Here is a 20,863-nt window from a genome sequence, read left to right as displayed (position 1 = left end):
TCATGCTAGGTCAAAACACAACTTCTCAGCCCTAGAAAGTACCTTTCACCTCAGTTCTGTTCAGTGCCCACGTTTTCAGATACATAATATTAGGTGTGAGTATGAAGAGGGAAATGTTTGTAATTGCCATTAACTTAAAAAAAAATACCTGCAATCCACTAAAAGATGGAACAAAATAAACTCCTTCAGAATCTTCCAAACTTTTGGCCATTTTTTCAGTTTCAGCAGCATCTGTGAACAGATCTGCAAAAACAAAAACAAACAAACAACAACAACAAAACCCTAAAACAAAACGAAGGGGTTGGGGAGGGACAAACAGAATTATGTTATATGACTAGTATTCACCTGCATCAGCATTTATTATGAATATAATGTGAGAGGTCGCTCACTTAAAAGGGTCAACACAAAGGCAATCTGCTCTAGTGCTATCTGGTCTCCCACTGCAGAGGTTTATGGCCCATGGAAAGGACAAGGGAGACAGAAGACCCTCTTAGATGGGCTCTGGATATAGCAGGCCTTACTTTTTTCCTTTAAAGATAATTAGGCTGTTTAAGAATCAATTCTATGTGTTTTTTGGCATTAAAAACTTTGTTCTCCTAAAGATTACACCCATTCTAGTTTTCTGATGAAAAGACATATAACAACCAAGAGAGTCAACTGAAAAACTATTCCATCTAAGGAGTTCAGTAAAGGGTCAGTAACACACAGATACACTAAAAGTCAATCTTTATAAAACAAACAAAAAATCAAGATCTAATTTATGTAGTATACTTTTTTATTGAAGTATACATATAGGAAGATGCACAAATGCTAAGTGTACAGCTGGATGAATTTTCACAGTGTGAATACACCCAGGAAACCAACACCTAGGTCAAGATACCAACTTCTTTTGCTCAACATCATGTTTGTGAGATTCCTTTTGTTACAAGTAGTTGTACTTCATTCATTCTCAGGCCTGTATAGTATTCCATTCTCACCATACACAGTTCATTCAATTATTCTACAGCTGATATGCACATGGGTAGTTTCCAGTTTTGGGTTAATATAAATAGGCCACTTTGAACACTCATGTACCTTCTTTTTGGTAAGCATATCTATATATTTCTGTTTGTTATATACCAAGGGATGGAATTGCTGGTCCTAGGATCTTCACATTTAGGACTAGCTTTAGCAGATATTGCTGAATCGTTTTCCAAAGTGGTTTTGCCAATTTAAAGCTCTTGCCAGGCATATGAGAGTTCCAGTTATCCCATATTCTTGTTAACAATTGATACTGTCTATGGTTTTCATTTTCACTGTTTGGTGGTATTGCACAATAACTTGATTTTGTATTTCTCTGTTGACTGATGAAGTTGAAATCCTTTTCATTGGCCATTTGGATACCCTTGTTTGTAATGTGACTCCTGAAAAAGCATGTGAGACTGACAGCATAGTTCAGATGCAAAAGATCAGGAATTGGTCATAATAAATATTGCTGGCCTTATACAGTAATACTTAAGTTGGTTTTATTTTCTTGTGTGTTTTGTTATTCTTATAATGAAGAACTGATTAAAGACAAGATGTTTAAGGAACACCTATGATAAAACTATGGTTAATGAGGATCGTTCAATAATTATTACAAATTTTACTCAAAATGACAGTTATCAGATCCATAAGTTACATTCATTTGTTCAAAATGTCCGATAACACATCAAAATAGACAGCACTTCAAAAACTAATATATTAAGAAGAAAACACTGATCTTAAAATCTATACTTTGAAGAAATCACGTCCAAATGTCTAAATTTTTCAACCAAGATGTCGAAAACATACTAGATGGCTGGTTTGAGGAAAGTTTTTGGTAACAGACAAAGAAACAGGGGGAAGAAAATCTAGTTTGTCCACATTCTTTACTGGTTGTTCTGTCCTTGCTTGAAGAATTTCTCTAAATAATCTTCTACCTAAAATGCTCACCAATGAGCTGATTAATGGAAAGGCCTGTGGAGTAGGCAGACTTCACTCTCTCTCTCAGTGAATGCAACTAAGAATCCTGGATGGAATACACAGAAAATCTATCTGAGGACTCAAAAGAATAAGCTAGCGGTCCAACCAAGGAACTCTGAGTACCACCAAACCAGCAGTGAGTTTCCTGTTTTTTATTTTCTCTGATATCTCCTGTCCTAGAATCAGGGACAGCCTGAAACCTGAAACTTGGGTCTGTACACCAGGTACAAATATGAAAAGCTTCTGAAGAAGCCCCTCTTTTTGGTCTGAGGAGTGAGAGTCAGGGGTCTCCACAGGACAGAGAGTGGGGAAATGATCCTGTTGTTTTTGTTTTTTGAATGTTTTTTCATTCTACCTAAATGAGAGAGAAAAAACATTGTATCTTCATGTTTTTGCAAAAACAAATAGGAAGGATAAACCAAAAACAAATGTAGTGATTATCTACAAGAGGTAGGAAGACAGGGTGAAGGGAGAGGAGAGGGAGTCAACTGCTCCTTCTTTTATGAATTTGACTTGGAAATCATGTTAAAATTCCACATTAAAAAAATGTTTTTAAAAAGGATGCAGAGGGAAAAAAACTAAAAATGAATGGTAACAGAAACAAATGAACCCAGTTCTTTTCAAATTAATAAACTCACCGAAGGGAGAAGAAAAAGAATTAATCTAGGTAATTTGAATAGCATGCTTGGACCATATATCCTTAATATAAAGAAAAAACCAACAACAACCCTGAACATTGTTTGTTGGAGTGGTATGGGTCTAGTAACTCAAACTCTTTGGTGTATATTTTAAGTCTGAGCAAATAAGTACATAATATTAATGTTGTTGGGAGCCAGGGTTCTCGACGTGGAAAAAAGGAAGACAAAAATATAGAACAGGGACCCTTCTCACACACACTCACACACACACACACACACACACATTTCCAGCTCTGCTACAAAGGAATTCCAGTCATTGTTCTTATATGTGTTTTAATTTTTAATTTTTTTTAATTTATCAAATTGTACATTTACTTATTGGCTGCACTGCATAGCTTGTGGGATCTCAGTTCCCCAACCAGGGATTGAACCCGAGCCCTCAGCAGTAAAAGTACAGAGTCCTAACCTCTGGACCACCAGGGAATTCCCCCAGTCATTGTTTTTATTTTTTTAATAAATGTATTTATTTATGTATTTATTTTTGGCTGCATTGGGTCTTCATTGTTGGGTCTTAGTTGCTGAGCGCGGGCTTTCTCTAGTTGCAGCGAGCGGGGGCTACTCTTCATTGCAGTTCGCGGGCTTCTCATTGCAGTGGCTTCTGTTGTTGCAGAATTTGGGCTCTAGGCATGCGGGCTTCAGTAGTTGTGGCACGCGGGCTCAGTAGTTGTGGCTCGCAGGCTCTAGAGTGCAGGCTCAATAGTTGCGGCACATGGGCTTAGTTGCTCCGCAGCATGTGGGATCTTCCCGGACCAGGGCTTAAACCCATGTCCTCTGCATCAGCAGGCAGATTCTCAACCATTGCACACCAGGGAAGTCCCTCATTGCTTTTAAATACCATTTCCCACTGAAAGGAGGCAGGGCTCATTGGAAAAGTAGCTAATTCCAGGGCAGGGATACAAAAAACACAAGATGAGCTTAAAACCATCTTGTGCCAGAAATTAAGAAAGAGCTCAAAAATAATACAGATAGACACTTCAAAGACATAGAAGCCAGTCTGAGGAAGTTTTCACTGGCCAAATCTGGGGCTATTTGAGCATGAAAAAAAAATAAACAAATAAGAACTGTAAAAATTATAACCTGCTGAATAAAATAAGAAACCATGAGTTTATACCAATAATAAATTAACAGAGGAGAAGGGAAAGCTCTTCCTTATATAACAGAATGCTAACTAACAAACAGAGGGAAAAATGGAGTTAGAAAGCACCATTTTGCAACTATCAGAGTGAAGACTGATCCAGGTAGGAATCATCAATGAAAGCTAAATTTAGGGGATGGGGGAAGTTTGGTGAGAAAAGGGGTATCTAGCTAATCTCAAAGTATCTCGCCACATATTATTTATTACAAAAAAATGGTAATTATACAATGGAGAAATCAGAAAATATCTTATGCACTTGAACAAAACTGACAGAACCAAAACAGGAGTAAGAGGCACTTTGCATCTCCAGGTATGTATTCTGAGAAAGACACATTATCACTTATGTATAATTTCAGTCCAAACTATATAACCTGGATCTAGACATGAAACACCCAAATTGAGGGACATTCTATAAAATAACTGACTTATATTCTTCAAAAATGTCAATGGCATGAGAAACAGAAAAGTTGATGAAACTGTTCTAAATTAAAGGAAATTATATAATAAGCAATCCTGAACTGGATCCTGTATTGGAAAAAAATTGCCATGAAGGACAGGATTGGGACATCTGACGAAAGTATTGTACCCACCGTTAAATTTTCTGAAGTTAATAACCATACTTTAGCAATGTGAGAGACTATTCTTGTTTTTAGGAAATACATAGTGAAATACTACAGGGAAAGAAGATGCATGCAAGCTATTATCAAAGAGCTCAGAAAATTATATAGATATTTATCTATCCTATAGCATATTGGATGGATAGATGGATGGGTGGGTAATAGATAGATAGGTAAAGCAATTATGGCAAAATGTTGAAACATAGGGATAATCTGGGATAAAGGGTATACAAGAATTTTTGTACTATTTTTACAAGTTTGAAATTATTCCAAAACAAAAAGTTAAAACAGTTCTCATTTTCTCTTCTCTCTTTCTCCACCCCCCCACATATACGTATATAAACTCACTGAAACGTATATAAGGGTAACTTAGATATGTTTAAAAGAGATTTAGTTTATCAATCTACCTTTTATGATTTGCATACCTTTATCATTTTTGGCTTGGAAATTTAAAATGCTTCTCTTAATTTGCATATTAATAAGCATTCATCATTTTCATCTAAGTACTAATTTTTACAGAATTATAGTCATTTTCTTTATTTTCTGGACACTATTAAATTGTGTTTCAAATGTTTTCCTTGGCCCTATGCTACTTAAGAAAAGACATTTCAATTTCCATGTGGCTAAGTACCATTTAAATACTGTTTTTACTATTCATTTCTAACTGTATTACATAACAGGCTGAGATGTTCCACTCTTGTTTTTTTGTGTTTGTTTTTGCGGTACGCGGGCCTCTCACTGTTGTGGCCTCTCCCGTTGCAGAGCACAGGCTCCGGACGTGCAGGCTCCGCGGCATGTGGGATCTTCCCGGACCGGGACACGAACCCGTGTCCCCTGCATCGGCAGGCGGACTCTCAACCACTGCGCCACCAGGGAAGCCCTGTTGTTATATATTTTTAATGTTTATGTATTTATTTATTTTTGGCTGCGTTGGGTCTTCGTTGCTGCGCCCAGGCTTTCTCTAGTTGCGGTGAGCGGGGGCTACTCTTCATCGCAGTGCATGGGCTTCTCATTGCAGTGGCTTCTCTTGTTGTGGAACGCAGCCTCAGTAGTTGTGACGCATGGGCTTAGCTGCTCTGTGGCATGTGGGATCTTCCTGGACCAGGGATCGAACCTGTGTCCCCTGCATTGGCAGGCGGATTCTTAACTATTGTGCCACCAGGGAAGCCCACTGTTGTTATTTTAATCTTCTGTTTCCTCCATGACATCTGCCTCTGTGGGAGCCACATGCTGTGCTTTATCAAACTTGGTCACCCTCCTTCAAGGTACTGGATGTTCTTGAATGCTTTGTGCTCTCCTTCAGGTCAGGCTTATGGGGTTGGCAGGCAGTGAGACGTAAGGGAATGAAGACCATTGGCTCTCGGGTTTCTCAAAGTATGAGAAAGATTAGGCCTCTCCACTTAGTCTGGAAGAGGAACAATTCAGACCAATCAGTACTGACGTCCACTGTTATCAGGTTCTCCCAGGAGTGGGGAGGTCCAGCTTTTCTCCACATCTGAGGGGATTTTCTCTTGGCTCAGCAGGCTCGATCCATAGAGAACATCTACAGGGTCCTCACCAGCCTCTGGTATTTTCACCAATAACACCCAGTTGGTGCCCTCTACAGACCCTGGGTCTGCACAGTCTCCTTGACAACTCAAGGTTTCGTTCATGGCTGGGTTCCACTCCAGCTGCAGCCATATTTATCTTACTGTGTGTCATCCCAGCAGGAAGCAAGAGGGATGCAAGACCATGAACAAAAACCCTACTCACTAGCAATAGCATGTAACCATTCACCACCACCTAATTAGTTCCTAGATGAGAGAATGTTTATCTCATTTCCTCTAATGAGAGAGGCTGTTATCTCTCTTCGGAAGAGACCCAGAGAGAAGAAATCAGTTTCCTTTATTTCTAGTAAACAAGAGTCCTGGGTAATTTACAATGTATACTGGGAGTCTGATGGGGCTTGCCTGGAGCAGGCAGATGTGACATGTAGCAATTAAAAGTGGAATTGCTAGGGAAAAGATGTCCCCTGACCCGAGTTACCGGAGGACAACAGAGATGGGAACTGTCTCAGTTGTAGAAAAGAAATAGGGCGTTCTTTCAGTTCCTTAAGTAGGCCTTGCTTCTCCCTTCTCAGGGCCTTCTTCAGTGGTCCTCTCTGCTTGGGCTGCTCCTTGACCAAGTGCTTCTCCCATCTGTCCAACCACTCTTGTTCTTCCTTCAGTCCTAGCTGAAACACGACTTCTTTTTCTATTTTTTTTTTTTTTTAGTTGCAGATGACTTTTTAAAAAATACATTATTTATTTATTTAATTTATTTATTGTTTTTGGCTGCATTGGGTCTTTGTTGCTGTGCATGGGCTTTCTCTGGTTGCGGCGAGCGGGGGCTACTCTTCATTGCCGTGCGCCGGCTTCTCATTGCAGGGGCTTCTCTTGTTATGGAGCACGGGCTCTAGGCACGTGGGCTTCAGTAGCTGTGGCACACGAGCTCTAGAGTGCAGGCTCAGTAGTTGTGCAGCATGGGCTTAGTTGCTCCACGGCATGAGGGATCTTCCCAGGCCAGGGCTCGAACCCATGTCCCCTGCATTGGCAGGCGGATTCTTAACCACAGCACCACCAGGGAAGCCTGAAACATGACTTCTTTAAAGAAGCCCTCTGATTCCCCAGACCAAACAAAGCACTCCCTTTAGAAAGAGATCACTGATTCTACCTCTACTTCTCTTTCCTGGTACTTAACACTAATTTCTTTTGTTTTTTTCCATTATTCATTAATATACATCTTTCCTGCTAGACTATAACCTCCATGAGGGCAGGGAGTGACTGTCTTATCCACTGGTGTCTCCTAGCATGTACAGGTCCAGGTTCATACTTAGCACTTAATTACTTGTTAACTGAATAAAAGCTGGAAGACATAGAAATATTTCTAAGATTGAGATAGCAAAATAGGGAACAAAGAGTGAAGGGGAGCCGAGATGGACCAGATGAAAAGGAAAAAGAGATGATCGCATAGGGACTCAAGGGGGAAAAAAGTGAGAGAATTGGCCTGTGTGAAAAAGATTAAGAAAATAAATCTGAAAGTCAAGATGAAAGTGGTTTAAAAGAGCTTTCGTGCCTGAGCTCAACTGAGGCATTCAACCCAGTAAAGGGGTAGGAGGAAGCCACCATTCAGAGTGGAACAAACCCAGCATGTCACACAGACATAAATGCTCACAATACACATCTTCAAGGAAATGACAGGGTCACTCAGGCTCTTATGCACTGTGTTTCTCCTGAACATAATTCAGTTATTTTCTCGATATACTCATTAAAGTGAATTCTCAGAACAGAAAGAGATATATTCAAATAAAGGTCAGCTTTTTTTTACATTTCAGACAGATGTATACCAGTAATGTTTAGCTCTGCCAATGACTGAATTTTTTTTTTTTTTTTTTTTGCATTACGCGGGCCTCTCATGCTGTGGCCTCTCCCGTTGCGGAGCACAGGCTCCAGACGCGCAGGCTCAGCGGCCATGGCTCACGGGCCTAGCCGCTCCGCGGCATGAACCCGCGTCCCCTGCATCGGCAGGCGGACTCTCAACCACTGCGCCACTAGGGAAGTCCGATGATTGAAAATTTTAAGTCAGTAATTCAACTCTGAACTCTCTCTCTCTCTCCAGTCAGACAAATGGTCCTGCTTCCTGCCAGAGATGGGACTGGTCTTTAGGAGGGGCTTATGCGTCCACTGGAAATCACACCGCTTTTCTAGGTCAGGGCCATTTAGCTCCATCCCCCAGAAAAGAGTTTTCATCACTTGAGAATCACAGTGAATGAGCCCCAACCCAGCAAAGCAGTGGAAATGATTCCACCTGATAATGTGTACATGATGTCAAAGGAACTTGGGAAAGATTTTTTTTTTAATGAGGAATGTGAAATTATTCTGCTTTTTCTTTGCACTTTTTTTTTGGGGGGGGGGAAGAAGTAAAATTAATAAAAGGTATAACTAAAAGAGAAGAAATAGGTAACCTATATTTTCTATTTCTGATAATTCTGAGTTGACTAAAGATACATGTCCAAAAAATTAAAAGAAGTACATTTAAGGAAGAAAAGACTTTTGAGTGATAAAAAGCTTCCAAATAAACAATTTGTTGTTGTTGTTAATAAGTAATCTTATGATGATAATGCAGGTGCAGGCTTATAGAGAAAGAGAGAAAGGAAGAAATGGATTGGCATTTTCCTCCTGAAGTGTATGTTTTCTGCCAACAGAATTATCTTTGTCTTTAAACAAATCAGTTTAGTTCAAATCAGCAAAGTAGATAGTAGAGCCCCTCACAATTTAATCATCAGAGATAACTATTGTTAATACTTTGGTATGTAACACTACATACTGTATGCATTAAATATGGTTATATAATATATAGGCTCTTCATTATTCACAACAGCCAAAAAGTGGAAACAACCCAGATGGCCATCAACTGTTGAATGGATAAATGCTGGTTCATCCATATGGTGGAAAATTATTCAGCAATGAAAAGAAATGAAGTAATGATACATGCTACAACATGGGTGAACCTTGAAAACATTACATGCTGAGTGAAAAAAGCCAGTCACAAAAGACCACATATTGTTTGATTCCATCCATATGAAATATCCAGAATAGGCAAATCCATAGAGACAGAAAGTCGATTAATGGTAGCTTAGGGCTGGGGGGTAGAACAGGGAGTCACTGCCAATGGGTAGGGGGATTTCTTTTATGGAGAACAAAAATATTCTAAAATTAGATTGTGGTGATGGCTACACAACCCTGTGAAAATACTAAAAAATACTGAATTGTACACCTTAAGTAAGTGAATTATTTGGCATGTGAATTATATCTCAAAAGGCTGTTTTTAAAAAAAAGCAAAAAATATTCATACAGGCTGTTCTGCGACTGCTTCATCCCTTCCTTAATGTATCACAGACAATGTTGCATGTCAATAAGATGTGCAACTACATGGTTATTTGTGACTACAGTATTTGTGTTATTTGTACAGTGTTCCACTATATGGATGTACTGACATTTACTTACTTAATGCTTTATTATTAGACAGGAACTTACTTCCAATTGCCGTGTTAAACACCCATGTATGTACACATGTCTTTGCACACCTGTATGATTATTTTCTTAGGAAACAAAGAATAGACCTGAGGGCCAAGGGTCTGTACTCTATAAAATGATACATGTTGCCTAATTGCCCTCCAGAAAGGCCATACTAATTAACAATCATCCCAATGGAAAACAAGAATACTTTTCTCTCTACGTTTCCATCAATGCTGAGCATCGTAGAACTAATTAATTTCTGACAATCATAGGAGACATCAATTTTTAAATGTGTATTTCTTTGATTATTGAATTTAAACAGCATATTTTAACAGTCACTTGATTTAAAAAATACCTATTCCTCTGCCTTTTGTCCAATTTTTTGGTCATCTTTTTAAATTTTTCTAACATATGCTACAAATTGTCCTTACCAGTTTGTCTTTCAACTTTGCTACAGCATCTCTCCCTACTCGTTCTAATGTTTTCTATACTTACATCTATTATTCTTTTTCTTTATGGTATCTGGCTTTAACGCCTAGCCTTTTACCATCCCAATGTCATAAAAATAACATGCTGTATTTTCTTCTAGCACGTCATTTTATTTCGTTTCATTTGAATCATCCATTCGTGCTGATCTGTAATCCTGTGGCTTTCCTGAGTTATGTCTGGCCTATGAAATCTGTTGAAACAGATGACTCACCTAACTGTTGAGCCCACTGTATGGCAGTACCGGTGTCTGCTGCATTGCCTTCAGCTAAGTACACCACTTCTTGCCCAATCTTCCAGCCAATTAATGGATAAAAGCCTTAAAAACAAATAAACAATATAAGTCACACAATAAATAGTGAATTCATTACAGAGAAGTCTACAGTGGAACAATTTGATTATCTCAAAAAGTAGCAACATGCCTGTGGAGTCAGACTGCCTGAGTTCAAATCCCAGCTCTCTCTCACTTTCTAGCTGTGGTCTTACAAGTTTCTAGTTTCTTAGTCTCAGTTTCCTCGACTGTAAAGTGGTGGTCTACCTCAGAGAGCTTCTGTGAAAATAAACTGAAAAAGGACTTAGGGCAGTGCCTGGCATAGAAAAAGAACAATAAATATTAGCTTTTAGTAGCTACAAGCATATCTATGTCTCTAGAAACACAGAAACAATATTTTAATTGAGAAATTAAAGGTTATTATGAGATTGGTTTGTCAGACAACTAACCATGTTATTGCATTTATCAGTAGTTTCTAATTTTTTTTTAACTCTTTATTGAATTTGTTGCATTAGAAGGCGAAATCTTAACCACTGGACCGCCAGGGAAGTCCCCTATCTGTAGTTTCTAAACAACGTTCCTAAATAGAAACAATGATCATTCTTCTGTTTTTTTTTTTTCATTTAATTTCATTTTTATAATGATCATTTTTCCAGCTTTCATTTTCCCAGTTAGGGAAAAAGGAAGAACTTTAGCGGGGATGAAAGGCAAGAAAAACATTTTTAAATCCACCTCTTAGTAACCATGTTAGGAGACCAGAGCTCAGACTAAGAGCCCCAAGCTCTCCTGGGTGTAGTTACACAATCTAAATTTCTTGGTTTGTGCATTCCAGGATTTCCTCCATTAGAGAGAGCAAATTCTTAGCAATTGTCATTAAAATCCTAAATATGCACGGATCACTACTTGAGAAGTACCACCGCCAAAAAGTATCACAAAAAGAAGAAATTCTAACACATAAGAGAAATTTTAGAGGCCTAGAAAGATGTTTTCAACAAATATAACATGTATTATAGGTAAATATTTGGAAAGCTGACCAAAATACCCTAGTCTTTCTGAACTTTTCCCTAAAATCTTTCTCATTTTCTAGTGCTTTTAATTTAAGAAAAAAGGGAAATGGGGATTAACTGTCTCTAAGAAGAATGATGAAAAATATTAGACAATATGCTTAATATAAAATAAGAAAATAGTGTCACAAAAGTTAAACAAGTAAAAAGAAGGGATATTTTATTAATAAATAGGATATATTCTAACTACCTACCTCCAACACTCTGTTGAGGGTTATTTCCAGTATTAATATCCAAAAATGTCCCAGTTCCCATGGTTAACTTCACATCTCCTATCTGGAAGCAGCATTCTCCAAACATGGCTGATTGCTGGTCAGCAACCTGCCAAAAACATTCAAATATAAGACCCTGGGCCCTTAGCAGTGTTCCTTTTCACTGTATCCCACTGTCTTACTTATTGTATTCTCATGGTTCACCATTTTATTTCCTTTTCCTTAAAAAAAGGAAAGAGAGAGCAACAACTATATGATAGGAGTCTCTCTAGGACTAACGTTATGGGGATAACTAACGTGTCTCAGGAATTTTCAGCAGTCTAGCTATTTCATCACTTTTAAGTATCATAAGAATAATCTTAGAAATAAAAGTCAGAATAAAATTTGTCCAGAAAAAAAAAAATTTGTCCAGAAAAAAACAACTAAGATCGTTCATTTGCAGCTTGCAAGCATTTTCATTCATTAGTCAAAATAACTGGCCACACAAATTTCTCTTTTAATAAGAGAGATAGGTGTATAAGTAGATGTAGGTTAAAACTATACATTTCCCAAACATACATTTTTGTTAAAAAAAATTATAACTTTTTTTTTTTTTCCCACATGTCATGGCTTGCAGGATCTCAGCTCCCCAACCAGGAATTGAACCCAGGCCATGACAGTGAAAGTGCCAAATCCTAACCACTAGACCACCAGGGACTTCCCTATAACATTTTGTTAATGTAACTACATGTAGATATATATACAGCAATATTTTAAGGACCAAAACTCATCTGAAGAATGCTTTCTCACTAATCTATGTCTTCTAGCCATACCTTAATCTAAACCTGAGCCTACCCTGAGCTGAATAAGACTGATCCTCTCCAGGAATTTGTAACTTGAGAATTTAATTCCCCTCCCCTCACTTGATTTCTCCACCTACCATAGTGACTGTCCATCTAGGGACAGATGCTCTATACCTCCTGTTTAAGCTGTTACAGGAAATTAAAGGCAAGATCTGAGTTTCTATAATCAAGAAAGAAACCTCAAAAATCAGAAACAGCTAATTTTTCACTCATCCACAAATTCTTTACCAGCTAAGTAGATGCTGATGAAGGATTTTATAAAATGTAAATATATTTCTTCTTTACTTTAATTGCCCTATCACGGTTTATCATTATACTATATCATATATAAACTAAGCATTGGCCCCATCACGGTTTTTTGTCTCAGAGTATTAAATACAAGCCACACATTACTCAAAATACAACATTTAAAAAAAATTTTAACACAGTTTTCTGAAAAACTATATATAGAGAAGTCAAAAAGGTTATAAAGTATTTCCATGATAGAACACTGGCCATGGGTCCCCTTTCCAGAAAGTGGAGAACACTTCTGATTATATTGAGAGCCCTTTAAGTTAAAAAGAAAAAAGATACTTTAACTTTATTCTGCAAGGACTTTTTTGTTTCTTAAATCTAATCCTAACTATTCATATACATTCATTTAGTTTATACTATACAAGGAGAAGCCCTCAAGTTTTCTACTTACCAAGGCCATTACTGGTATAGGCACGCCAAATATCTCTTCATCCACTGATCCAAAATTGTGGCTTCAAATAAAATTGGTTAAAAAGTAAGTTATAAATCTAGAAATATTAATTCTAAAATTCAGCAAATTGTTTTTAGCATAGGCCAAAAAGTTACATAATGAACATACAAGCACCTCAAACGTGTAATAAGATGCTTTTCCCCACACAGGCCAGGTGAATTCAAGGACAATTTTGCTGGTTTCTATGTCTGATTTTCATTATTACCTTGTATCCTTCACGGGAGGCAGCAGAAAGAGCGGGATTGAAAGCAGGGAGGTGATGAGCTTACTCCAACACATCTGAGCACAGAAACATGTCATCAGAATCCAAGCTAAATTACAGAAAAATTGGTGACTCAAAAGGAAGGGAAGGGGCTTTCCTGGTGGGTCAGTGGTTAAGAATCTACCTGCCAATGCAGGGGACACGGGTTTGAGCCCTGGTCCGGGAAGATCCCACATGCCAGGAGCATCTAAGCCAATGCACCACAACTACTGAGCCTGCGCTCTAGAGCCTGCGAGCCACAACTACTGAGCCCACATGCACAACTCCTGAAGCCCGCACGTGCCTAGAGCCCACGCGCCTAGAGCCCACGTTTTGCAACAAGAGAAGCCACCGCAATGAGAAGCACGCACACCACAAGGAAGAGTAGCCCCCGCTCGACACAACTAGAGAAAGCCCGTGAGCAGCAATGAAGACCCAATGCAGCCAAAAGTAAAATAAATAAAATAAATAAATTCAAAAAGAAAAAAGAAGGGAAGAAAACTTTACCTCATATGGGTCAAAAAGTCCAGTTGTACTGGCATTTGAAAAATCTGTGGCAAATTCAGAACCTAAATTTATATTGGAAACGATTTATTTATGATCAGGTAGTATAAATCAACACCTATCCCTAGTTTATAGTCTCGACCTTTTTCTGCCCTCAAATTCATTACAAAATGTGTATTTCCAGTGCAAAGTCTCCAAAGCAATTTCCCACTAAACCTTTTTGAAATTTTATACTTTACAAAAGCACTTTCAGGCACATTTCCACATCATGATTCCCAGTTTAAAGATGTGGAAAGGGGCTCAGAGAAGCAACGTGATTACCTATAGCTATACTATAGGTATAGTTGTAAAGTGGTAGATTAGGAATTGAACTCAAGTCTTACCACTCTCGAAATTATGACTGTTCCTCGGTCTTATGTTTGTGGTTTCATCACAATTTTAAAATCACCCTCCTCTTAGAATAAATCTGAAATTAATCTAGCTTTAGTATACTATGAAGCAACTACAGTACCAAAGAAACAGTATATCTGGGATATGGGGGAAAAAGTTTCAAACTTCCACTTTTTTCAGATAAGTCATTTCTGTCAGTCAAATTCCACTTACTTGAGATACAGATCTATCAAATCATCTTTACCTTTTGTGAGCTTATGTAACAACCAGGTATCAATAGTCCCAAAGCAGCAATTTTCTTCTTCAATTGCCTTTCGCACCTTGAAAACACAACAGCACAAAATCAATTCAAAAGGCTAAATTATTAAGTGCATGACTAAGTGCCAACCACTAAATACAATATAATCCCATTTTTTATAAAAATTGATACATACATAGAGAAATAATTTCTAGAATTTACCCCCAATGGTCCTAAGCAATTACTATAGGGTATGAAAGGCTTTAGTTTTACACCAAGAATGTTTACTTTTGTGATGAAATAAACAAAGTGTATCTCTTTTTCAGTTTAGATATACAAATATGTCTAAATATAGAAAGTCTAAAATGGGATGGCACAGTATGGCTCACAGGTCAAATCCAACCTGTTGTCTGTACCTCAAGTTAAGAACATTTTTGTAATTTTACAGTGGTTAAAAGAACAGAAAGAATACCTTGTGACAGATGAGAAGTATATGAAACTCAAATTTCCATGTCCTTGAATAAAGTTTTACTGGAACACAGCCATGCTCATTTATTTATGTGTTATTTATGGCTACTTTCATGCTACTATGGCAGACTGTTTGTGACAGAATCCTCATGGCCTTTAAAGCCTAAAATATTACTTACCTGGAATGTCACAGAAAAAATCTACCAAAGGAAACAAAAGAATCAAAACCTCTTTAAACTAGCTAACAGAGAAATTGGCATGCTTGTAAAGATATCATTAACTTACTGGAAAACAATTCCACAAATCTTACTTGATCACCTCTTCAACTCCTATTTGTCCTTCAAGACTAGCATTTCTTGGGTGTGCCTAACCCAGTTCCACACGGGCAACGTCCATATAGACATTATCTCATAGCATCATTACTTCCCTAAGCTCCTTAAGAGCAGGAACTAGATTGCATTTATAACCCCAGCACCTAGGAGGGTTCCTTTCATATAGCACATGTTAAAAAAAAAATTGGAGAAAATATTTGCAAACAAAGCAACTGACAAAGGATTAATTGCCAAAATATATAAGCAGCTCAATATCAAAAAAACAAACAACACAATCCAAAAATGGGCAGAAGACCTAAACAGACATTTCTCCAAAGAAGATATACAGACTGCCAAAAAACACATGAAAGAATGCTCAACATCACTAATCATTAGAGAAATGCAAATCAAAACTACAGTGAGGTATCACCTCACACCTGTCAGAATGGCCATCATCAAAAAATCTACAAGCAATAAATGCTGGAGAGGGTGTGGAGAAAACGGAACCCTCTTGCACTGTTGGTGGAAATGTAAATCGATACAGCCACTATGGAGAACAGTATGGAGGTTCCTTAAAAAACTAAAAATAGAACTACCATATGACCCAGCAATCCCACTACTGGGCATATACCCCGAGAAAACCATAATTCAAAGAGTCATGTATCACAATGTTCATTGCAGCTCTATTTACAATAGCCAGGACATGGAAGCAACTTAAGTGTCCATCGACAGATGAATGGATAAAGAAGATGTGCACATATATACAATGGAATATTACTCAGCCATAAAAGGAAATGAAATTGAGCTATTTGTAGTGAGGTGGATGGACCTAGAGTCTGTCATACAGAGTGAAGTAAGTCAAAAAGAGAAAAACAAATACCGTAGGCTGACACATATATGTGGAATCTAAAAAAAAATAGTTCTGATGAACATAGGGGCAAGACAGGAATAAAGACACAGACGCAGAGAATGGACTTGAGGACACAGGGAGGAGGAAGGGTAAGCTGGGATGAAGTAAAAGAGTAGCATTGACATATATACACCACCAAATGTAAAATAGATAACTAGTGGGAAGCAGCTGCATGGCACAGGGAGATCAACTCAGTGCTTTGCGACCACCTAAAGGGGTGGGATAAGGAGAGTGCGAGGAAGAGGCAAGAGCGAGGGGATATGGGGATATACGTATGCATATAATTGATTCACTTTGTTATACAGTAGAAACGAACACAACACTGTAAAGCAATTATATTCCAATACAGACGTTAAAAAAATAAAGCTTGCTAAATAAATGAGATTTTAAAAAACAGCAAATGGAGACATTTAAGAATGAATCATATTTTAACAGTAGAAAGGATCAATAAAATGAAGACATGGGCTTCCCTGGTGGTGCAGTGGTTGAGATTCCACCTGCAGATGCAGGGGACGTGGGTTCATGCCCCGGTCTGGGAAGATCCCACATGCCGCGGAGCGGCTGGGCCCATGAGCCATGGCTGCTGAGCCTGCGCGTCCGGAGTCTGTGCTCCGCAACGGGAGAGGCCACAACAATGAGAGGCCCGCGTATCGCAAAAGAAAAAAAAAAAAAATGAAGACAGATGACATGAGTTCCAAAAAAAGAAGTCATCTGCAGATTACTTATAACAAGTATTTTGAAGAGTCAAGTACTATACCACTTAAATATGGAGTACTTAAAGTAATATTATTAGATTTCAAACTCTTCTTAAATTTAGAAATTGTGATTCTAAAATTTGTTTCAGATTAGACAAAGGTTAATCTGTATTTCAGCAAGTAGCAATAATGCGTGCCAGGTAGTAAGTTCATTTGCTCATTCAAAAAATACTTGAGGGCTTCCCTGGTGGCGCAGTGGTTAAGAATCTGCCTGCCAATTCAGGGGACACAGGCTCAAGCCCTGGTCCGGGAAGATCCCACATGCCGCGGAGCAACTAAGCCCGTTCGCCACAACTACTGAGCCTGGGTGTCACAACTACTGAAGCCTGCGCGGCTAGAGCCCATGCTCCGCAACAAGAGAAGCCACCGCAATGAGAAGCCTGCACACTACACGAAGAGTAGTCCCCGCTCGCTGCAACCAGAGAAAGCCCGCGCACAGCAACAAAGACCCAATGCAACCAAAAATAAATAAATAAAATAAATAAATTTATTAAAAAATAATTTGAGAGCCAGGCCCTCTGATTGATAGGTAGTAGGCCCTTGTGAGGCTAGATGGACACAGAGTAGGTATCAGGGCTTCCTAAGGTAGGAGGACCAAGGGCAATCCTCTGCACATTGGGTTAAGACTCCAAATGGCTCTACCCTCGGAGAAAGGGTAAACTAGAAGGATGGGCTCTTATAGGAACTCCAACTCAGCTTTGAACCATCTCAATCATTAAATTGGATTGAGATAATGCTGGTGCATAGAAGTATGGAAGAAGCATACATAGATCCTAGCCAGAGCAACATATGTTAAGGCTCTCGTAATTTCTACACACAAGCTCACAAATACAATGTCTAGTTCATATATATATACACACACACACACATACATATGTATATATATATACACACACATACATACAAACAAGTAGCCAGGTGCACCAAACTCATCAAGTTGTATGCATTAAATATGCATAGCTATTTGTATGCCAATAATCATACCTCAATAAAGTGGCTTAAAATTTTTTAAAAAACCAATTAAGTAACCAGGCGTACAAGGAAACAAGAGAACATTGCAGGGGGTGGGGGGAGGAGAAAGAGACAGTCCATAGGAGCTATAGAGATTGGAATTAATATCCATGGACTTTTAAAATACCATGCTAATTATGTGGGGAAAACAAGTGAAATTCTAGAACTAAAAAAATTAAGAACTTAATGGACGGGTTTTCATAATAGCACATTAGAAACAAAGAGATAAGAGATTTAGAAGACAGGTTAGAAGAAAATATCCTAAATAAAGTCCATAGAGACCAAAGAATAGAAAATATGTAAGATAGAGTGAAAGACAAAAAGGATTTAGTCAAAAGATCTAACATACATGTAATCAGATTTTCAGAAGGAAAGAAGATAAGCAGAATGCAGCAGAAATTTTTATTTGAAGATAATGGCTGAGAAATTTTCCAAATCAACAACAGATATCAAACAATGAATTTAAGATGCCCTACAAACCCCAAGCAGGTTGTCACACCTAGATAATAAGCACAGAAAATGTGTTTGATAAAGTCAACATCCAGTCATAACAAAATGTCTTGGCAAACTAGGAAAAGTAGAGAATTTCCTTAACTTGATAAAGGATAGCTAAAGAAATTTATACTAAATGTGAAATGTTGAAAGCTTTTGTTCCAAGATCAGGAATGAGAAAAGGATGTTTGTAGTCATCCCTTCTAGTCAATATATCCTGGAGGTCCTTGTCAATGCAAAGGAAAAGAAATGAGAGTAGAGCCACATTTCTACATCATATGCTATTAGAGCAGCAGGTCCCCAACCTTTTTGGCACCAGACACTGGTTTCATGGAAGACAATTTTTCCATGGACGGCGGCAGGGGGAGGTTCAGGCGGTCACGCGAGCGATGGGGAGTGGCAGATGAAGCTTTGCTCACTTGCCCACCACTCACCTCCTGCTGTGCAACCCCATTCCTAACAGACCGCCGACCAGTACCAGTGGTTAGGGACCCCTGTATTAGGGAATTGCAAATTAAACCAATGAGATACTACGTCACACCCATCAGAATAGCTAAAATCCAAAACTGACATCAAATGTTAGCAAGCATGTGAAGCAACTCCCATTCATTGTTGGTAGAAATGCAAAATGGTACAACCACTTTGGAAGACAATTTAGCAGTTTCTTACAAAGCTAAACATTGTCTTACCATATGATCCAGCAATCACATACCTAGGTATTTACCCAAACGAGGTGAAAATGTATGTTCATACAGAAACCTCCACACAAATGTTTACAGCAGCTTTATTCATAATTGCCAAAAGCTGGAAGCAATAAGATATCCTTCAATAGCTGACTGGATAAACACACTGTGATACATCTGCACAATGAAATACTAATTAGTGGTAAAAAGAAATAAGCTATCAAACCACAAAAAGACATGGAGAAACCTTTAATGCATATTGTTAAGTGAAAGAAGCCAGTCTGAAAAGGCTACATTCTGTATGATTCCAACCATACAACATTCTGGAAAAGGCAAAACTATATAAAGACAGTTAAAAAAAAAAAAAATCGGTGGTTGCCAGGGGTTCAGGGGTAAGAGGGGAGGGATGAATAAATGAAGTGCAGGGGATTTTTAGTCAATGAAACTATTTTATATGATACTGTAATCATAGATACATTACATTAATAATATTTTATAATAATGTGTTACTGCTGATTCATCAATTGCAACAAATATAGCATATTAATGCAAGATGTTAATAACAGGAAAACATGTTGGGGGGAATATGGGAACTCTGTACTTTCTGCTCAATGTTTCTGTAAACCTAAAACTCCTCTAAAATTAACATGTACTAATTTTTTTAAAGGACAAAAGATTTATTCCGCTTGTATATGTCTTCTTGAGTCAGTTTGGGTAGTCTGTGCATTTCTGGGAAGTTTTCCATTTTATCTACGTTATCTAATTTGGCATACACTTGTTCATATATTGCTTAATAGAGCTTTGTACTTCTGTGAAGTTGGAATTAATGTTCCCTCTTTCATTCATAATTTCAGTTATTTGGATCTTTCTCTCTCTCTCTTTTTTTCTCGTCAGTCTAGCTAATCTTTTCAAACCAACTTTTGGTTTTGTTGATTTTTTCAACTGTTTTTCTATTCTCTGTTTCATCAGTTTTCACTCTAGCCTTTATATTACTTTCCTTCTGCCTGCTTTGGGTTTATATATATTGTTATATATTTCTGATGGATGGACTTCTTCTTATTATAAAATGCCCTTATTTTCTCTAGCAACATTTTTTTGTTTGTTTTTAAAGTTTGTTTCATCTGATATTAGTCACTTAGCTTGTGGTTGCTGTTTGCATGGAAATCTTTTCCACTCATTTGCTTTTTAAAAAAATATTTTATTGAAGTATATTTGATTTACAATGTTGTGTTAATTTCTGCTGTACAGCCACATGATTCTATATACATATACATACATTCTCTTTCATATTCTTTTCCATTATGGTTTATTACAGGATACTGAATATAGTTCCCTGCACCATACAGTAGGACCTTGTTGCTTACCCATCCTATATATACTAGTTTGCATGTGCTAATCCCAGCCACTCAATCCTTCCCTCCCCACTCCCCCTTCCCCTTGGCAACCACAGCCTGTCTTCTCTATGTCTGTGAGTCTGTTTCTGTTTCATAGATTCCATCCATTTTCTTTTAACTGATTTGTATTTTTGAATCTAAAGTATGTCTCCCATAAGGCAGCATATAGCTTGATTTTGCTTTTTTATCCAGTCTAAAACCACAATGAAATATCACTACCTACCCACCAAAATGACTAAAATTAAAAAGACTGATAGGACTTCCCTGGTGGTGCAGTGGTTGAGAATCCGCCCGCCGATGCAGGGGACACGGATTCGAGCCCTGGTCCGGGAAGATCCCACACGCCACGGAGCAACTAAGCCCGTGCACCACAATTA

At 38.1% G+C, this 20,863-nt stretch overlaps 1 protein-coding gene and 1 non-coding gene across 2 annotated transcripts in view; both read right to left on the bottom strand.

The window, feature by feature from the left end:
* The window catches only part of GK5 (glycerol kinase 5), an 80,093-nt gene that overhangs the window by 11,994 nt on the left and 47,236 nt on the right, over positions 1-20,863 (bottom strand). The window contains exons 6-12 of the mRNA XM_007446953.1: positions 14,469-14,544; positions 13,838-13,899; positions 13,295-13,368; positions 13,030-13,090; positions 11,485-11,611; positions 10,170-10,274; positions 149-243 (exon numbers count right to left, since the gene is read on the bottom strand). Of these exons, the coding sequence (XP_007447015.1) occupies positions 149-243; positions 10,170-10,274; positions 11,485-11,611; positions 13,030-13,090; positions 13,295-13,368; positions 13,838-13,899; positions 14,469-14,544 (600 nt within the window). The remainder of the gene's footprint in view (positions 1-148; positions 244-10,169; positions 10,275-11,484; positions 11,612-13,029; positions 13,091-13,294; positions 13,369-13,837; positions 13,900-14,468; positions 14,545-20,863) is intronic.
* TRNAE-UUC (transfer RNA glutamic acid (anticodon UUC)) lies at positions 12,127-12,198 on the bottom strand. Its single transcript has one exon. It is a non-coding gene; the product is annotated as a tRNA-Glu (tRNA).

This window comes from Lipotes vexillifer, unplaced genomic scaffold (genome assembly GCF_000442215.2).
Source record: "Lipotes vexillifer unplaced genomic scaffold, Lipotes_vexillifer_v1.1 scaffold40, whole genome shotgun sequence".
Lineage (NCBI taxonomy): Eukaryota > Metazoa > Chordata > Mammalia > Artiodactyla > Lipotidae > Lipotes > Lipotes vexillifer.
This window is presented reverse-complemented; position numbering and strand designations above follow the sequence as displayed.